This window comes from Physella acuta, unplaced genomic scaffold (assembly GCF_028476545.2).
Source record: "Physella acuta isolate Inbredline_101_S28 unplaced genomic scaffold, ASM2847654v3 ptg000379l, whole genome shotgun sequence".
In the NCBI taxonomy this organism is placed as follows: Eukaryota; Metazoa; Mollusca; class Gastropoda; family Physidae; genus Physella; species Physella acuta.
In genome coordinates, this window is record NW_026731898.1 from 359,596 (window position 1) to 381,312 (window position 21,717).

A 21,717-nucleotide genomic window follows, 5' to 3' on the forward strand; every position below is an offset into this window, starting at 1 on the left:
TTAAGAGTAACCAATTGCTATTTGAATGGCAGTACCAACATTCATGATATTAAACTTTAAAGTATGGGGTACACAATGGTGTTGGTAACATTACTGCCATGGCCAGTAGCACAACCTATCAACTGCACAGAAACTATACCCAGAACATGCGGCAGTTAACTTACACACAAAAGGAAAATATACATACCGGAACATGTATATATATATATATATATATATATATATATATATATATATATATATATATATATATATATTTAACATTAGCAAGTTTTTTAACTCAAGTCTTATGGAAGAAAATGTATCTAAGAATTTGAGTGCAACAGATATACACACAACATGAAAGACATGGCTGGATGCAATACATTTATGAAAACTAGCAGTGTTTATCTTGTCTATACAATCATGGAAACTAGTGCAGTAGGTGGGTTTAAGCCCAAGTCTACATAACCATGGAAACTAGTGCAATGGGTGGCTTGATGCTCAAGTCTATTATTAACACAATAATAAATATAGCACAATGGACACCTCAAGACCAACAAGACACACACACACAATGAAGTGTCATGGTGTCTGTATTCTTAAATGTCAAGGCAAAAAAAACAAAATATGCACGCCTATTTTTGCAGAAAGTTGACAATTCAAGGCCAATGCAGAATTTGAAAAAATACATTGCACAGATCAAGGGTATGAAAGCAAAATCATCCACACATCTTTACACTAATTTAGACATTTAATCTACAGATTTTAATTGATGTCCATTTCTAATTATTCACCTTAACTGTACATGTGTCGTAGACTAGTTAAAAAAAAAATTAGTATAGAAAAGACTAGCAAAGGGAGGCTGTATGTGAATGAGGATAGTTTATGGATGTTACGATAAAACCATCTTAATGAATGTTTGTGATCAATATACTGTTTAACTATTGTAAATTTTAAAAAATTGCATTGAGACTGATTTTTTTATAGAACTTTATATATATAATAAAAAAAAACAAAAAAAAAAAACAACAGACGCGTTAAATTATATTTTGTCACCACACACACACAAGCCTACACTCCGCTGATCACTTTCACTTCAGAATCATCAGTCACTATTTTTTATTTTAGTCCACTAAACTTATTTATATTAATTAAAAAATTAACTGCACAACATATTTAACCTTCAAATGGACAAAGAACAAAATTTAAAAAATGCACTGAGTTATATGCATAATACACCAGTCACAGCAAGTGATGAAAGACACTTTTTAACCAATCAAAAACAAAAGAACGTTATTAATCATTGCGTTTGCATATAACGGTATTTAAAAAGTTGAAAAAAAAAGTAAAACGCTGTTAATTAGGGAACTTTTGAAGAGTTTAACCCTCAGGAAGCTAAACATTAAAATGTGCGGGCTTTCAATAAACAATTTTAAAAAAAAGCATTTTGATTCTTCCAGCCTGTTCAAAATTTTTTGTTTGGAATGATGGTCGAATTCGAAAAAAATATTTGCATTATTCAGCCAAAAAGAAAGTTATACAAAAAAGTAAAGAGATTACATAAACTATTGTTTTAATATCGTAACAAAAGCAAAGTATAAAAATAAAAATAAATTCTAGACGATATTAAAGATAAACATTTTGTTATGTTTTAACCCAGGGGTCTCCAAACTACGGCCCGCGGGCCGGATGCGGCCCGCGAGGTCCTCTCATCCGGCCCGCGGAGATCTTTTTGTCCACGGAAAAAAACTTTTGTTGCTGATGGCTGAGGAACGTAGCCCAGAAAAATCATTAAATTAAAGACATGCTAGGAAGAAACTGGCCCCCAATCTGAAATTTGATAATTAATGCGGCCCTCGGACTGAAAAGTTTGGAGACCCCTGTTTACAGTCTGGGCATAAAACAATTTCACTTCCTATATGGCTAAGCAAAAATACAAGTTTTCCAACCATGGCACTTTAAAAAAAATAATTAATTAAAAAATAAAACAAAAAGCTTTATACAGAAAAATTCAATGTACTGGTACTAATTTCTTTTTCAATTTCAATGTATTAGCTACATCATAAATAAACCCATTCACCAGTGGAGGTGTTTTAATTAGCTCTAATTTCACTAACTATATTAACCTTATTTTAAAATAAAAATTCTTAACTTTAAAAAAATTTGTAAAAAAGAAACTGCTAGATATAGTACAAGAAAAACAATTCAAATATAACTATTTATTTTCCCACTTCCGCTAAAATTTTGTTACCTGCAAGACTTCAGTAACTATCTGTAAAGTACTAAACATAGTTTGGGCAAATGTGGAAGCATTAGAATGTTCCACAAAAGAAAATTCTCAGGTGATCACTGCAGTATAGGACTGCAAAGAGTCAACAAACGTGAGGATACAATTTTAAAGTGTAAAAAATATTAAATAAATAAAGCTACAAAATGTAATAAACTGTTCTCTAAAGCTATGCAAAATTTAAAAAATTGAAACTATAAATGATACACTGAGCATTGTGAGCTGTTTACCCAAGTTTTTACCACTTTCAAAAGGTTCACTACAAATAGTAATTTAAAAATAAATTTAAAATTAACAACACAAGGTGAATAAAAATGTCACTTTTAAAGTGTGAAAATATTATTGATACACTGTTATAGCTAGGTTGAGCTTTTACCTACAAATCAGGTAAACATTAGCACATATTATTAAGAAAAAAAAACAAAACGGAACTGTTTTTACCACTAAAGGCAGATGATTTACTCTTATTTTTATTTCAGCAAGTCAGAAAAAATATTGCAACATACCCTTTTTGAAAAAAAAAATTTAAAAACTTATAGTAAAACAATGACTGAAAAAAGATCAACAACATTTTTTTTAGAGTTAGTAGCACACAACGGAGTTCACTGTGATAATCTCCACACTTTTCTTAGAATAGTTTCTATTTCCTACATTAAAGTGTATTACACCGTAGATCACACATTTTTAGAAATATCTTGAAATTTACAAATCTAGTTCAACAGAACAATCAAGCACACAATCAGGAGTCAAATTCAAAATTACCCTTAACAAATGTTGTCATGATCAAGTCACTCCATAAAAATCATATAAAAATTATGAATTATGGGCAGATTTTTTGTGTACAAGTTATGAAGACTAAACCAAGCTGCTGAGTTGCCAGACAGCATTTGTTGTAATGTGAACCTGCCAAAGAATCTTTGTCATTCAGCTGTTTAAACTGTTATACTTCAGTAGTGATGTGAGAGTCACATGACTAGTCACATGATAAAAAGTATAAGCTTGACATTCATACAATGAATGTCACAAGATCTACATACAACATGAGAAAACATCCACAATCATTCACAATTTTAGCAGGCACAAACTGAAAATTTACAAAAAAATTAAACCTTGAATGTTGATAATTTCTTCATGACTGGGATCAAATGGTAATCTAATATACGTCTGTTCATAAAGCCCATTGAATATATAAAGCTGAGCTTCACATTACAACTTGATCAGCTAAAGCAAAACATTTGACATATCCAATGATCAGCTGCAATACCTCATCACAAAGCAAAGTTCATGTAAACAATGGCCATCTAAGCATATCTGTTTACAGAGTCACTGGTCTAATTTATCCGTTCAATATAACGATTAGTCATCTGATGTACAACTTAGAAATAGCCACTGGTCATCTGATACAATAGTTAAAAATAGCCACTGGTCACCTGATGCACAAGCTATAAATACTATAAATAGCCACTGGTCACCTGATACACAAGCTATAAATAGCCACTGGTCACCTGATGCACAAGCTATAAATAGCCACTGGTCACCTGATGCACAAGCTATATAGCAACTGGCCATAGCCAGTGGTCACCTGAAGCAGAGCTGCTGCTGCAGATGTTGTGAATGAGAGTGACAGTTCCTCTGGAGGCCAATTTTATCAAGTGGCAGGATTGGAAGCTCTACCTGAATGATACAAAAATGTGGTGTGTAAATTAACAAGTTGCCAAAGACAAAAGACACAAAACATGGTGCTTGCGCGGAATGTTTCAAATACCCAACCTTATGCTAAGCTGAGCTTTAGATATTAAAAAAGCAAAGTACTTGAATATTGTAGTAATAACAGACAAAATGACCCAACCCCCCCCCCCCCCCCCCCCCCCACATAATTATGAGCCATAATTATTTCTACAATGTGAGTGTTTCAAATACCCAACCTTATGCTAAGCTGAGCTTTAGATATTAAAAAAGCAAAGCACTTGAATATTGTAGTAATAACAGACAAAATGACCCAAAAAAAAAAAAAAAAACAACCCACATAATTATGAGCCATAATTATTTCTACAATGTGATGACCCTCAAAGTTTTAGTTCAGATCTCAGACTAGAGTCAGTAAGATATCCTCCAGGTCCACACACGTCAGGTGGGCACCTGACTAAGTTAGGGAAAGAAAAGGTGGTTGGGCAAAGGACTTGCTGGATTAGTTGTGGTTAGAGAAACAGCTGAACTCTACTTCCTTTGCCCCTACTGACAGTCAGGTCCAAAGGGGTAACTTTATTTATGTATACATATCAACTTGACTGATCAACATAAAGAAAAAAGGTTACTGTACCAGAAATATTTCCTTCCAGGCTTTACATATTGCACTTTTGTACCTGTCCAAATCCTGGGCTGAAGCAAAGTAAAAAACCCACTCATTGCTGGAGACTCTGGCTTCTTGAGACTCAAACTCCTGCAATACAAGATGGTAACATGGTCATAACATAAGCACCATATAATACACTCCCCACATTTCACCACAAGATGGTAACATGGTCATAACATAAGCACCATATAATACACTACCACATTTCACCAGGAATTATAAAGTGCATCTCCACACAATATACAGCACAAGATGGTAACAGGGTCATAACACAGATACAACATTATACATTCCCCACATTACACCACACATTAAACAACACAAGATGTTAACTCAGTCATAATGCAGGCAACTCCATACATTACATTAGGCATTATACAGCACAAAGATGTAACCCCTTCAAAATACAAGCAGAAACTCCAAACAATACACTAGGCATTTATACAGCACTACTAATACGTAGTAGCAACTTAACAGAAGCCTTTTCTCACACAGGACTTTTGACTATCAAGAACAAAAACTTATTCCCAAATTACAGAAAACAGGTTAAGCATCTGAAAGTTAAATCAAAACTAAAGTGCAGCATATAGTGACAACTTACAATACTAACTAGCCTGAACAAAGTCAAAAATAAAAAAACAACAGAAAACTAAAAATAGAAATTTTTTTTTTAAAAAGTTAACTGGAAAAAAGTGCGAATATGAATAAAACTCACAATGACACAGTAAGTGGGGTCCTCCTCATCAATCCTTATACTGGTCACATCCACCACCTGGGCCCGCCCCAGTGTTCGGAAGAATTTGGTCTGGAGGTCCTCGTGACACAAGAACAAATTGGCACAGGCCAGCACAGCACAGCAGGGTACACATGTCCTCAGGGTGTCATCGTGCTGTAAACATGGCATTTTAAATGTGTAGGCTATCTGGCATTTAAAATATATAGGCAACCTTGCATTTAAAATATGTAGGCAACATAGCATCTATATATATAATTCTCTTCTGGGATCAGTTAGAAAACAAGCTGCAAGCGCGCCTTTACAGTCCCCTTTCTTCCTCTCTATCACTACCACCCCCACATGATCTGGTGAGCGGTGTTCACTCTGTTTACATTTTACAATCACAGAGACGGGTTTGGTGACGCCTATTAGGGACAGATAATTTAATTTGAAACGATTTTAAACTTAGAGGAGGTAACTAAGAGGAGGCTGCTTTCACATGGGGGGGGGGGGGTAGTGTTTTTAAGCAAATATTTTCAATGGCAGCATTGGTACTGTCGAATTCACAAATTATAAATTACTGAAAAGTAGAAAAAAAACAACTAAATAGCAGCGTATGATATGCAGCGGGTCGGCTCGTTTTTAATATTTAGGCAACCTGTCATTTAAAATATGTAGGCAACATAGCATTTTATAAGTGTAGGAAATGTAGCATTTTAAATGTGTAAGTAATATGGCATTTAAAATATATAGGCAACCTGGCATTTTTAATATATAGACAACATGCCATTCAAAAGTGTAGGCAACCTGGCATTTAAAATATGTAGGCAAACAACATATACCTGATATATAGGAACAGCAATATCACACAAATAGAGCGCAGACATAATAAATAGGCCAGATTTTTATCAAATATATAGGCCAGCTCTACCAAGTATACAGGCCAAAAATGTAGGCCAATCATACTAAAAATAAAGCTGAATCACAAAATGAAATTATGATGCTATTAATAGACTTGTACCATATCTGATCACAAAATTATCTGAAGTATAAGTTGGATAACCTACTTAAAAATCTACTTATAAGATTAAGTAACATACAAAATGTCTGCCTACTCAGACCCAATATCTTACTCTAATTGTTACATCACAATGGACCACTATAATAGTCGTTAAATCACAATCATCTAGTAGACACTATTCTTCTGTATTAGTCTGATCACAAAGAAGTAACGGGCTACAATCTAACTCTAACACAATAGCTTATTGGACACATCTTACTTAACTAATTAGACCACAAGGGCGTATAATCTTATTATAGTTGTTAGACTACAATGGCCAATATAAAACATATCTTACTTTACTTATCAGACCACAATGACCTATTGGACCAATATCTTATTATAGTGGTTAGATCACAATGGCAGACTAAACACATCTTACTATACTTATTAGACCACAATGTCTTATAATTGCTAGAACACAATATAGTGGTTAGATCACAATGGCAGATTAAACACATCTTACTATACTTATTAGACCACAATGGCCTATTGGACCAATATCTTATTATAATTGTTAGATCACAATGGCCTAATGGACCAATATCTTATAATTGATCAAACACAATGGACTTAAGCACCAATATCTTATTATAGTAGTTATATCACAATGGCAGATTAAACACATCTTACTATAGTTATTATACCACAATGTCTTATAATTGCTAGAACACAATATAGTGGTTAGATCACAATGGCAGATTAAACAAATCTTACTATAGTTATTATACCACAATGTCTTATAATTGCTAGAACACAATATAGTGGTTAGATCATAATGGCAGATTAAACAAATCTTACTATACTTATTAGACCACAATGTCTTATAATTGCTAGAACACAATATAGTGGTTAGATCACAATGGCAGATTAAACAAATCTTACTATAGTTATTATACCACAATGTCTTATAATTGCTAGAACACAATATAGTGGTTAGATCACAATGGCAGATGAAACACATCTTACTATACTTATTAGACCACAATAGCCTATTGTATCAATATCTTATTATAATTGTTAGATCACAACGGCCTAATGGACCAATATCTTATAATTGCTCAAACACAATGGACTTAAGGACCAATATCTTATTATAGTGGTTAGATCACAATGGCTGATTAAAGAAACCTTACTACAGTTCCCAGGGACACAGCCAGACACAGCATGTTCCTCCAGTCTGAGATCTCATGTTCCGTGGCCGCCGCCAGGAACCAGCTGCCACCTTTAGCAATGATCAGCTCCACACAGTGGCTGCGGTCACCCTGGGAGGTCAGCCGGCACCCCACGCACTGGTCACCACCTAGCCCGAGGTAGGACTGGGGTCGGAGGTCAGACTTGTTGTTGGAAACTGTCAACATGGAGTTCCTAATACAGAAGGGTAAAAATTAATTGGACATTGTCTAAGAATGAAGACATTTATGTCTCATGTCTGTTATCATTCTCAACCTCAAAGTCACACATTGTTATTTATGGGACAAATATTCACTCAATATTTGCTGCCATTTTAAACTTATATATTAATTCATACATTGCAAATGTCAGTTCAGGGACTATTACAATTAAGCCAGTAAGAAAAGAGAAAAGGGCACACAAAAATTTATTCATTACACTTCTGAAAAATACCTTAAACTTGAACCTGACACTGTAGTTTTTTAAACTGTTTTAATATAACTTCTCTAGCATTACAAGCATTTTAGATAACAAGTTGAAATAATTATAATATAATATTTTTTATTGGTATTAAAGAACACAAGCTTTAATAAATGCTTTGTACAGTTTGCTTCAAACAAAAATAAATGTTACATCTTAATGCTTTGATAACTTGCATTTTCATGCTACAGATCAGGGGTTCCCAACCCTGTGTCCGCGGGCGCCATGACGCCCGCTGAACGATTCGTATGTGCCCGCCTCTCACTATTCAACAGAGACAGAATTTTTATCATAATCATTATTTTAAAATATGATTTATTTTTATTCATTTGTTACAGTTTTAATTTTTTTTTGACTGCCTAGGTTTATTAAATATGTTTGATACTTGTCTAGCGGCGAGCCAGACTGCACTATTTACGTTTTGTAAATACATTTCTCTGTGTGTATGCAATTTGAAAAAAATGCCAAATAATTTTATTATTTTGAAACATTTTTGTTTATTATTTTTTAATACATTATGACTATAAGAAAATAACAAAATAAATTATAGGAAAATGACAAGTTATGTAAGGAGTTTGTCGATTTAAAATAGGTGGTGCCCCCGCCACCCTACCGATTTTTGAGAATGTGCTCTAGAGTAAAAAAGGTTGGGAACCCCTGCTATAGATAATGGATTATGATGAGAGTGACTCCCAATGTGGGAAAAATCTTTAATAAAAAATACCATAAGCCATTAAGCTAGGACTCATAAATACCGTCCTAAAATTTTATAAGGTACTAAAAAACCTGACTTACTTTAAAACTACATAAACTGGCTTCCATATTAGACCTTTAACAGGGTCCTGTGTCTGTAGGAGTAGTGTCCCTTCCTTGTATGCTGTGTCAGAGTTACGTTTCCCTCCTGAAGAAGGATCTTCCCAGAAGACCAGGGAGTAGTCGTCAATGGTTACATCTGTGCTCTAGTGGAGAGAATAGTTTAATGAGTTGCACACTCAACACAACTAAGACACCACAACACACCCAACTACACAACAAAGACAACTCCACAAGACATACAACTACAAAAAAGTGCTCAATCATTTGTGGCTGATAAAGAAAATATCCTGAGCTGTAGCATTGACATAATACAACATTAGTTACTGCAAGCAAGATTATAAACTATCCTTCAGGGTCAGACAGTTTGAAAGACAGATAAAATGGCCACAGGTAATGCACAAATTTGTGTTTTACATCAATTTCAACATACATATAAACTTTAATACTAAATGTGCCTTTAGACTTAAGCAGGCGACTAAACTATAGAATTCCAAATCTGATGTCACATTCTCTACACGATGGTGTGGCTGGGCTGTAGAGCAGGAACACTATCCTGAATACTGAGTTCAGATCCAGAACTTGAGTCCATAGGATGTTCCTGAGCCCACCTAGCTGTGATGGGTGCCTAACTCACTTTAGGGAAAGTAGTTGAGCATAGAACTGACTACACTACTGCTTTATTCCAAGGTAGAAGAAACAGGTGAACTCGACTTATGTGCTCCACTGACAGCTAGGTCTGAAAGGGTAACCTTTTAGTTACATTCTCCGCTGCATAATTACTTACTAAGCAGGAATTCTTAAAAAGTTTTGGGGCTGTTTTCGAGTGAAATAAATAAACTTATGTACACCACTAACCTCACAGGTCAGCTCTTTAGAAATATATTTCCTGAGTGCAATTTTCTGCAAGGGGACTTCACTCCCAACACTGAATCTTGATTTTCCAGATGTGATGTGTTCAGTTGCTAGTTTCACTTGTTCAGTCAGACAGGCCAAAATTGCCCTGGTAAACAAAAATGGTATGATACTTGTTACTTAGTTAACTGATAAGAATACACTTAAAAAAAATACACCATTTCAGTGAATATACACAATGTACCCTACTCTTTTAAAAATTTAAAAATTAATAAATTAATAAAGCTTTTACTTGTAGGTTACTAGAGAATTGGTAATGTATTAATAATTAAAATAAATGGTGGCTGTCCAATCATGAGAAAAGATTATCTAAGATTTAGTTAATGGATTCTACTACAAGTCACTCACTCACTTAGGAAAATTAAACAAACAAGAACGACAATAGAGTATACAAAACAAGGAAACAAAAACAACTAATACCACAGAAACAGAGAGATGGTTGAACAAAATACAAGTTTGGATGGTGAGTAGCAGGCAAACAACACACAAGTTAACACAACACAAGATACACGTTGATCACAACACAACATACAAATTGATCTAAACACAACATACAAATTGATCTAAACACAACATACAAGTCGATCACAACACAACATACAAGTTGATCACAACACAACACAAGTTGATCACAACACAACACAAGTTGATCACAACACAACATACAAATCTATCACAACACAACATACTAGTTGATCTCAACACAACATTCAAGTTGATCACAACACAACATACAAGTTGATAACAAAACAACATACAAATTTATAACAAAACCATATACAAATTGATAGCAAAACAACATACAAATTAATCTCAACACAACACACAATTTGATCACAACACAACATACAACTTCATCACAACACACAATTTGATCACAACACAACATACACATTGATCACAACACAGCACATAAGTAAACAACACACAACCCTACTTAGTGAGCTGTTGATGTCCTGGTGTAATCCACAGCCTTTGCTTCTGTTTGTTTTGTCCACGGCTTTCAATGTTCATTGTCTGATCATTCAAGCCAGTCTAAGGGAGATAAAGCAAAACTTCTGGTAATTTAAGTTATTCTCCAAGAGTCAGTTGATATTTTAAGTTTAAAAAAAAATTATTTACCTTATGCTATTTAATATAGTAATCTTAAAATTAATTTTAATGAGTGTTTGAATATAAAATTAGATATTAATGTATTGTCATCACAGGCAAATTAAAATGGAAATTGCTGCATTAGCTTTGCCATAAACAGACAGGAGAAAGACTATGTTGTCACATAAACAACATTTTACAAGTCCCTCCCACAAGAACCACTACTCACACTTATAAAGGTCAGATCCACCTAAAGGGCATATAAATGGAGTTGAAACTTGCCAACAAGAACCACTACTCTACTCACACTTATAAAGATGAGATCCACCAAAAGGGCAGATGAGTGGAGCTGAAACTTGCTACAAAGAACCACTACTCTACTCACACTTATAAAGATGAGATCCACCAAAAGGGCAGATGAGTGGAGCTGAAACTTGCCAACAAGAACCACTACTCACACTGATAAAGATGAGATCCACCAAAAGGGCAGATGAGTGGAGCTGAAACTTGCCAACAAGAACCACTACTCACACTGATAAAGATGAGATCCACCAAGAGGGCAGATGAGTGGAGCTGAAACTTGCGAGCCGCTGCCCTGTACTTGAGCAGGTAGAGACACTGGTCTGACACGAGGACGTACACAATGCCAGCGTCGCCTTCTATCAGGTTCTCTCTGGTGGCAAACATCTGGAGGAGAGAGGTAAATGTGTGGGGGTTAGTGTGGTTAGTGGGATAATGTGTTTAGTGGGATGTGGGGGACATGTGGTAAGTGGGGGACATGTGGTTAGTGGGGGGCATGTGGTTAGTGGGGGGCATGTGGTTAGTGGGATGTGGGGGACATGTGGTAAGTGGGGGACATATGGTTAGTGGGATGTGGGGGACATGTGGTAAGTGGGGGACATGTGGTTAGTGGGGGACATGTGGTTAGTGGGGGGCATGTGGTTAGTGGGATGTGGGGGACATGTGGTAAGTGGGGGACATGTGGTAAGTGGGGGACATGTGGTAAGTGGGGGACATGTGGTTAGTGGGGGACATGTGGTTAGTGGGGGGCATGTCGTTAGTGGGATGTGGGGGACATGTGGTAAGTGGGGGACATGTGGTTAGTGGGGGACATGTGGTTAGTGGGATGTGGGGGACATGTGGTAAGTGGGGGACATATGGTTAGTGGGATGTGGGGGACATGTGGTAAGTGGGGGACATGTGGTTAGTGGGGGACATGTGGTTAGTGGGGGGCATGTGTTTAGTGGGATGTGGGGGACATGTGGTAAGTGGGATGGAGGGACATGTGGTAAGTGGGATGTGGGGGCATGTGATAAGTGGGATGTGGGGGCATGTGATAAGTGGGATGTGGGGGCATGTGATAGTGGGATGTGAGGGGCATGTGGTTAGTGGGGGACATGTGGTTAGTGGGGGACATGTGGTTAGTGGGGGACATGTGGTTAGTGGGGGACATGTGGTAAGTGGGGGACATGTGGTTAGTGGGGGACATGTGGTTAGTGGGGGGCATGTCGTTAGTGGGATGTGGGGGACATGTGGTAAGTAGGGGACATGTGGTAAGTGGGGGACATGTGGTAAGTGGGGGACATGTGGTAAGTGGGGGACATGTGGTTAGTGGGGGGCATGTCGTTAGTGGGATGTGGGGGACATGTGGTAAGTGGGGGACATGTGGTTAGTGGGGGACATGTGGTTAGTGGGGGGCATGTGGTTAGTGGGGGACATGTGGTTAGTGGGGGGCATGTGGTTAGTGGGATGTGGGGGACATGTGGTTAGTGGGGGACATGTGGTTAGTGGGGGGCATGTGGTTAGTGGGGGACATGAGGTTAGTGGAATAACATGTGGTTACTGTGGTTAGTAGGATAACATGTGGTTAGCTGGAGGTGAGGGGACATGTGGTTAGTGACCCCAAAAAAGATATAAAGATATATTGGTTAAGTCTAACATTAGTAGAAAGGATCAGGTTAAGGCTAGGAATTAGGTACCTGGATATGGATAGGACTTACGGATATGAATTCGATGGATTGTGATAAGGGGGTGGATATGCAGAGGGATAAGGATCAGGTTATGTATTCTAGAGGAAGTGGGAGAAATGAGTGACTGGGCTAATGTGCTAGTTGCTTGTGAGATATGGTAAATATTTGTGGTAATGTAAACATGTGGTTTAAGGGCATGGGCGGGTGATGAGTACCAACTTCTTTATTTCCAAGTCTAAAGATGTAATACTTGGCTAATAGTTATAACTCAAAGAGTTAAGCATAAAAATATTTTTTAAAATTTTTTAAATCCTCCGTTGCCATGGTGACGGCGGCCATATTGGATTTTATTGACGATTTTTTAAATGGAAATAACTCAAAAATGGTTTGTACAAATTTCATGAAAACTTAATATAGTCTGCAGACACATGTGTTTAAGACTTCTTATTGATTACATTTTTAAAAAAGAAGATAGGTTTTTTTTTACTTTTTTTTTCGATACATCACTGTAAAAATGTCATTATTTCGTCCAATTTTTTCACTATTTAAACAATAAAAAAAAAATCTTTACAAAAAATCCAAAAGTGTTCAATACGTTTTATTTGTACATACATACAGAGTAACAGTAGCAAATTTAGTTCAGTTCTAATAATTATTAACAAAGTTATTTCAACAATTGTACAAAAAAACATCAAACTGAGAAAAACGCAAAAAACCAACAAAAAGTTGCAAAAAATGAAAATTTACAGCTGTATGTCACTAAAATCGACCACATTCATAGCCTGAAGTATGGTGCTGCTGAATATATTCCTTCTGAGCTTGTTCTGCTATTAGTTTTCTTTTTTTCTAGCGCTCTTTGTTTTACCTAGAGCTGTAGAAAAGCTGTTGTCAACGCGTCTTTTTTGGCGTTCTTCACTGAGTCTTCGACTATGGTTTCCTTCTTTTGACAGCAATGCCATAGCATGCCTGGGCCCAAAATTGAATTATGCTATCGCAGAAAAAGCAGTATATTTTGCATGGTCTCATGTCTAAAGCCCAGTGGCGTAGCCAGGATCGTCTCAAGGGGGGGGGGGGGGGTCCAATTTTTACCCGGGGACAAACTTTCCATTTGCACCCCCCCTCAAACTTTCGATTTGCACCCCCCCCCTCAAACTTTCGATTTGCACCCCCCTCATACTTTATATATATATATACCGAGGGGTCTATGGGGGGGGGGGGGTATGACCCCCCTAACCCCCCGTCCCCCCTGCCTACGCCACTGCTAAAGCCAATTATGATAAGACGATGTCTTTGTTTATTGTGAATGGCCTTGTTCTGGATTATTTTGCAGTTGTATACTTACGGTTTACAACATTTTTATTACTGCCACACTATGCTTGAAGCAAACCCTTTACACTGTTTTCATCAATAGTATCCACTACATCACAGTGGGCGAGGAAATGTATTGATAACGTCAAGAAGCAAATCACATTCGACAATAATTCTGCATGGCTGTGGTTTACAATTAGCACTACCAGTACTAGATGTAACAGTGCTTTCTTCTGTCTGTAAAAACTGTGTCTTACATTGTTGCAGTTTCTTAGTAAATGTGCATATTACATCTGCACCAGTGCTTGTCTGAATAGTGCTAGATTGAGTAGAGGTAGCTGCAATCAGTTGCATTCGGACGTGCCCTTGCTTTAGTAAATTAGTTAGATGTTTGTGTGTATCTATTTTTAGCGAGTGTTTTGTTCTACCCATTATCGAAAGAGAAACAAATGAAATCGTCTCACTGCTTATGATAATTCACACAAACTAATCTAAACTGTTAATAGTATATTTAATTAAAATAATTATATGTTAAAATAATGTAAGTATTTCACAGAAGCTTAGAGAAACAAAACTAGATCAAACTTAGCAACGCGCTGAAACTAAGGGAATGTTTACTTCCGAAGCGAAACGACCAATCGCTAACTAGCTTCCGCCGTTGAACGCCAATGAAAAAATTGAGGTCAAAAATTTGCATACCGGAAAAACCCGACTGAGTAAAATAAACAACTTTATGACGTAGAAAAATAATCACATTAAAATAAGTATTTTGATTGGTCCTTTAATTTTAGAACAAATAAAGAAAGGAGGTCACGGCCTTTCCATTGATATGAAACACATTAGGTTTCCGTGAAGCCTAATAGTACTTTTCTAGGTCGAAAAATGACTATTTTTACCAAAAAATTAACAAATGACCCTGTACACACTACTTTGAACCCGGTTTTTTATAAATAAATACTGTTTTTAGGGTCATAACAATGTCATTTTTAGATTCAACGATGGTTATTCTGTATAGATCAAGTAAAAGTGGGAAATCGATGATTTAGTGGATTTATGACGAAAAGTACACCCGCCCATGTCCTTAAGAGATGTGGATAAATATTGATTACAACTGACGTCAGACAGCAAAAAAAACAAAACATTTACCTTGACAAATTTTTCATCCTCGTGCGTGAGTATATCCAGCATGATCTGAAGTTTGGAGTTGTTGTCCAGGCTGGAACCAAAACAGATAGATGGAATTTTAAAACTTGTACAATATATTAGACCTGCATTAACCCCATTACAACAATATAACTATTGCTATCCATGCCCCCCCCCCCCACAAATTAATCTGTGTTAGAAGGGCGCCTACTCAGCCTCAAAGTCCATGTGAAGTAGAGTTTGCCTGTTTCTCTAACCGAGCATATGAAGTGATTACAATATCAGCACTACACCCAGTGGCTTTACCTTCCCAAGCTGGGTAATATACCAGTATAGCTCAGACTCTGATATATCCTATGGATTCATGTCCTACAATTTACATCAAGACATTTGGTTGACAGTTGTGGTGTAATCTACAACTTAACCATCCACTAGGGTGAGTGCTAGCCTAAAACTTACTCAACATGTAGATCTATTAGCTTGTTGTATGGCGTTGGTTGGTCACATTCTGTGTAAGTTGGTGGGGACTCGGGTTGGAGAATGTAGTTCATGTAATCCTGTCAATACATGTTTTTAAAAATAATAGTTGAAGAAGAGAGAAGTTTTAAATTCCTAAAAATGAAACCAATAAGTATAACCTGTTCACACTCCATTTAATATTTTATGGGGAAGTAGGATTGTCATTGAATTGGCTTGTATCTTAAAATTGAGAATGACAATAACCTAATGGCAAAATGTCCCTTTTTTCTTTATTTTTGCTTTAAATGTTTTTAAACACTAGTGCTAAACCACTAATCATAAAATGAGGTCATTTACTGTAACTTAAGAACACATGACAGGATGATTTAAACAATACACAAAATCTACCTAAATAAAACTGAAGAAAATCTGCCTGAATTAAACAAAAGAAAATCTACTCAAATAAAACTAGAAAATTCTACTCAAAAACTAAAGAAAAATCTACCTGAATTAAATTATAATAAAACAAGTTGAAATCTATCAGAACACTAAAAAAGTCTCAGTGCATTCTAAAAAAAACATCTGAATGACAAAACAAAATCTACCTGCATGTTAGAGACAGAGTGAGAGTTCACAAATTCTCGCTTGCTCTCACTTCCCTCTTTTCTTTTCACAGAATAAAAATCAAAATCCTCGTCTTGGTCAGACTTTTTAACTTCTTCTTTCTCCAATTTCCTGTTGGATAAGCTCTCTGAGTGACCAATGTCCTTCTTGCTGTCTGGGTCATGGTGACCATTCTGAGATGTAGAGTCTACAGGTTTGGGAGGTGTGGATGACATTGCGTGCTGTACATTTTTATCTTGTTTACTAACTTGTTTATTGTCAGATCCATTCTGTTTTTTAACCTCAGAGTTCACATGGTTTTGACTAGATGGAACAGTTTTTACTGCGCAAAGCTCTGCAATTTTACTCTCTATCTGAGAAAACGCTGAAGGCTGGCTTGCTGTTTCCGGCCTGTCTGCTGTTTGTGCAGCAGGCGCCACGGCTGCGTCTGAGACCGACACATCCTGTTTCTCAACATCAGACGCTAGCCCACAAATATCCACCCCAGAGTCATACTGGGGGATATGACTTCTATCACAGTCAGCTTTGTACCCATTCACCATCTGTACATCTTTACTGCCACTCACAGTATCAATCTCTGCATCTTGTTTCGTATTCTGAACACACTGACTAGATGTATCTACATCAACCTGAATAGGAGTTACAGATTCCACCTTTTCAGTTGTTACTGTATTCTTCTCTGTGGTTTCTTTCTTGTGTGATCCGACCTTTTTCTTCTTTGTTTTATTGCTTGAAGCCTTTTTATTCTTGACGACGCGAATAACCTCAAGAGATTCTGTGTTTCCGTCGGCGTCTTCGTTGTAGGCTGGTAGGATACTCTCCAGCCTCTGGTGGCGGTCGGGTTCAGATCCGATTGACACCAGCGACAGGGTGTCGCTTGGTGTCCCGCTGCGTCGTGTGTTGACAAAGACGTCAGTCGGAGTCACGCTGCGCTGCTTGCTAGAGGCTGCTTCACTGGGGAAGCCAGAGTCAGAAGAGTAGGTGCTAGCGCGCATTTGAAGAGCACTTTCAGACTGCACATGAGTGTCCAAGCTTGCTGTGCTAGCGGAGTCAGAGTCACTGGGCAGTCGATATGAGTCAGGTGAGCTTGGAAAAAACTGAAATAAGAAAAAAAAAATTATTTATGGGGTATTTTAAAGACAAAATATTTATGTCCAACAAATTAATATATTAAACTGAAGGTTGTAATGCAGTTCCTTGAACTTAAAAACCTCTTAATATGTGTTAATTGAAGGTAAAAAAAAGTGACATTAATCCTAAAGACGTTAAATAACTGTAAAAATGATACAACATTTTTTTCTCGTGAAAATACTTCATGTTTAAAACTATAATTCATTGAACACATAGCATGTTGTGCAGATGAGAGAAAAGAATAAATCAGAAGTAAATTTTTACAAGTTCAAGTCCTATATATAGTGCAGAAAATTAGTGTTTTTTTTATTACAATTTTTACAACTGTGCTCTGTAAGGTTGTATTATTACGATTATGAATTTAAATGCGTATTTGATATAAGTTAACAAGCTGCATATAACTTCTAAACAACTAATCTAACCTACAATCTAGGGCAAATGAATAATATTAGACATTCAAGTTTCCCATGGCAACACTTGACAGAAAGTGCCACAAACCTCAGATGCTGATCTTAAGCTGCCAGTCCTGACACGTCCACCACTGTCTGGCACTGAGGTGAAAACATCTCCCTCCTGCTCACTGTCCGTCCTGCTTCGAGGTGGGTAAGCATTCAGGTCAAGGTAGGGCAAGTCCTGGTAAATAAAACAAATCTAGCATTTAGGAACATTTCAGGTCAAAGGTCAACGTAAGGCAAGTCTTGATAAATAAAAATGTAGCATTTAGGAACATTTCAGATCAAAGGTCAAGGTAGGGCAAGTAATGATAAATAAAACATCTGGCATTTAGTAAAACATTATCATAACTAATACAACCTTAGTATCTTGTAGCTGAGAATTACATTTTATAAAAGATTTTTCTTCTTCTTTGCCTTTTTAACTCCATGGAGTGTAGACAACTTATAACACCTTTTGATATTTTTTCTGTTATATGCTATTTTCCAATTTTTTCCCCCTAGAATTTTCATCTATTTAAATTTTCATGCCAGGTGTTATTGGATCTCATAAAAGATTGTTAAGTACAAATATTTACAATCATTCTATTAGCAATTCTGAATGAGAACTAATTAGTTACTTACATACTCCAGCCTGAATGTGACACACTCTAGGCCTGAAGCCAATGTTAGGAGCCTGTTCATCCTCTATTAAAATAAAGGTAAACTGTAACACATTCAACTAGGAACAGAACAAGTATAAACATATCTATTTACAGAGAATACCTTGCGTTAATAACCTTAAACAAATTGATGAAATTTAGATCCAACCCATATCTTCATTTAGGATTAAGTCATCTTTATCATAATAAAAAAGATAACCTATACAATATCTATGATCAACTGATGCAAGAATTTAAAAAGACATTTTAGCACACTTAATGGTAATCAGCCTTATACATAAAAAAGTTTTCTTAACAATAACATTTAGATCAAACTCACATCTTCATCAAGGACTAAAGCATCTTTATCATAATATTTCTTCAACAACTTGGTGCTGTCTCCCAGTAGTTTGATGTAGCTCTCTAGCAGACCCTCGTTCAATGAAGCAAACATCCATGCTCGACCTGCAAACACAGTCAATCAAATTACACAACATTGTTGTATTATTAACATCGTTACATTATTTAATTGTCAAGAAGGGAATAAGGTAAGACGAGAATTAAAGAAGATTTGTTACAGAAAAACACACTCTGGCCTTTTCTAGTACTTTAGTTATAGGGTCGGGGTAGTGAAAGTAGAAAACAAACAGCTTTGCCCATGAACTGCAATAATTATTAGAAGTACTACTGAAGCTTGCACATTTTTATTTACTACATTATTAAATTAAAATTTAATATAACTAAATTGAAATAAAAACAAAACAGCACTTTATTTTATTTCACATTTAAAAATATTATAATCAAATAGGCCTAATAATTCCTGAATTCAGTAGCACTTTTTGAAAATGTATCTTATATTAAACATTTTTTTAAGCCACATTTATTCTGTGTGACTATTTATAAAAAGAAGCTTTCAATCTTTAAGCCAACGCAGAAAAATTATATTCACTAATTTTTAAAGTGAAACAGGTAGTATCTTTACCTCGTCCCAAATCTGTTGTTACATTGATAAGCATATCAATATCTCGAACCATTCCTTTGTGTGACAGCTGCTTCACTACACGCCAGTATCCATGCGTAACTTGTTTTAGTCTGAAAACATTGAATTAAAAATATTTACAATATACTGTAAATTTCTGAGTTGGAGCTATTATAATTTCCTACAATTAAAATTGCACCTGTACAGACTAATGCAGTAGTTTATAATTTAAATGATTTGAGCTATTTCTACTATCCATGACTAGTCAGGTACCCATGCAACCTCACTGGCATCCTTGGGACTTGAGCCGTCGAACAGAACTCTCATCATTTGTGTTATTAATTATGCACATTACCATTTTTTCATGCTGTCTCATACTATACACAAAATTAAAAATTGTAGGCCTAATATGTAGCATATCAATAACATATATAAGCCTTGATCTAAGTAAAACATACCCATGAAGAAGTGCATGGTCCAAGTGTTCACACAATTTATGACACGGTCGATCTCCATTGCTTAAAGTAACCCCTAGCTGCTCGCCCCCACTTGCTGACAGTACAGGATCCTTTGATTGATAAAATATCAATTCCTGGATCTGAAATTTACAAGTCACATTAAAAAATTATTAGGCCTAAACAATAACTTTACAAATTAATAGAATAGGACCTAATTGAAATATTTGTTGTCGGTTTATAATCCTGAATTTAGGATATAGAGCCCTAATTAATGGTAATAGTAAGGCTACAGGATAGGTTCTATTCTGAATCATTTAAGCCTGCCCTAGAGATCTACAATAATAATATAGTATTTATATTAGTATCTACATCTAAATCAATACTTTCAATAGGCCTTAATAATAGTTCATTTATCAGACTCAGCTTCTTTTTTTTTAGTAGATCTAGATCTAGTTTTAGTAGTTTTAGTTTTCTTTAAAATTGAGTATTGATTGAGTCATGATGACCATTGAATTGATTGATGATTTTGAGAGACTCATTCACTACTCATTAGGACAGCTTGTCTAGTCTAACATGTGCTAGATTTAGAACGAATAAAGAGCATTATTGTTTCTTTTCCACAAAGAAAAACTCACCGATTTAATCGCTTTGGAAATATTATCGATGATTTTGTCTTTGAGTCTCATTCGGTCAGCAGGTCGAGCCATTTTTAACACAAAAGGAACTTAAAATAGCATTTGCGTAAACCTGTGGCATGCAGTTTAGAGGGCACCCTTAGCTTAGCAGACTTCATTGTAATTCTGACTTCATTTTATGCTGTGTAAAATAAATCAGTGATAGAGTTCACAATTGATTTATGGTACAAATTTATTTCCTGATTGCTGAATAATCACGGGTTACAGCAGCTGATCAAAACAAACGCAGATGGCGCTATCACCAAGCAAAATTTATCAGCGGATGTACTTTGTGGGCGTATTCCTACTAGAAAACAAAACATGGATTTTATTTACATGAAAAGTTTTAGAAACGAAAAATATTTTTTTTTATATTTAAACTAGTGAATCCATGTTTATTAGTATTATTACAGCTGAATATCATTTGTAGAGAGCACTAAAGCGGCAGTACTTTTTTAAAAAATGAGTGTAACTAGTTTAAAAACAAAATGAAGTAATATATCATTCAGAAAGCCTGCCAGTAAAACCTGAACAAGTGGTTTGTGATTAAATTTCATGAGTTCCCTTTTGTCATTCTGCAACTCTCATTATATTTCGGCCTAGATCTTCTATATACATTTCCAGCAACCACAGCAAACGTTCGCACCACATCCCTACCCACACTCCCAGATGCACAAATCACAACATTGTTTGGGAATGCTGAAACCGAATTTTTCTTTTAAATAACATTAATATTGCGAAAAAAACAAACAAAGAAAATATGATATAACATTGCTGTATACCACCTCCCATCTTATATAAATTAAATCAACCTACAAGCCCCCTCAAAATTGCAGTTGAATTTTTTTTAAACATCTATATTTCCAAAATCTTGTCGAAACTATTACAATTTATTAAAACAGTTATCTAAAACGTGAAATAACGTCTAAAATTCGTTTTCTAACATTGCTTTTTATAATGCAAAAATGTGACGTCGCAAAATCTGACCCCCCCTCCCCCTCATTACAC

General features: G+C 35.9%; 1 protein-coding gene across 1 annotated transcript; it reads right to left on the bottom strand.

The window, feature by feature from the left end:
* Positions 1–1,872: 1,872 nt before the first annotated feature.
* On the bottom strand, positions 1,873–20,964 carry LOC131941985 (pleckstrin homology domain-containing family M member 2). The gene is made up of 18 exons (XM_059301625.1): positions 20,671–20,964; positions 20,036–20,175; positions 19,581–19,690; positions 18,939–19,063; positions 18,582–18,644; positions 18,004–18,138; positions 16,356–17,471; positions 15,751–15,848; positions 15,295–15,364; positions 11,402–11,557; positions 10,716–10,813; positions 9,722–9,866; positions 8,846–9,009; positions 7,534–7,765; positions 5,338–5,511; positions 4,590–4,709; positions 3,852–3,943; positions 1,873–3,807 (listed from the first exon to the last, which is right to left on the bottom strand). Exons 1-18 carry the CDS (start codon positions 20,740–20,742, stop codon positions 3,804–3,806), a joined length of 3,114 nt encoding a protein of 1,037 aa, XP_059157608.1. The 5' UTR covers positions 20,743–20,964; the 3' UTR covers positions 1,873–3,803.
* Between the last annotated feature and the right edge of the window lie 753 nt (positions 20,965–21,717).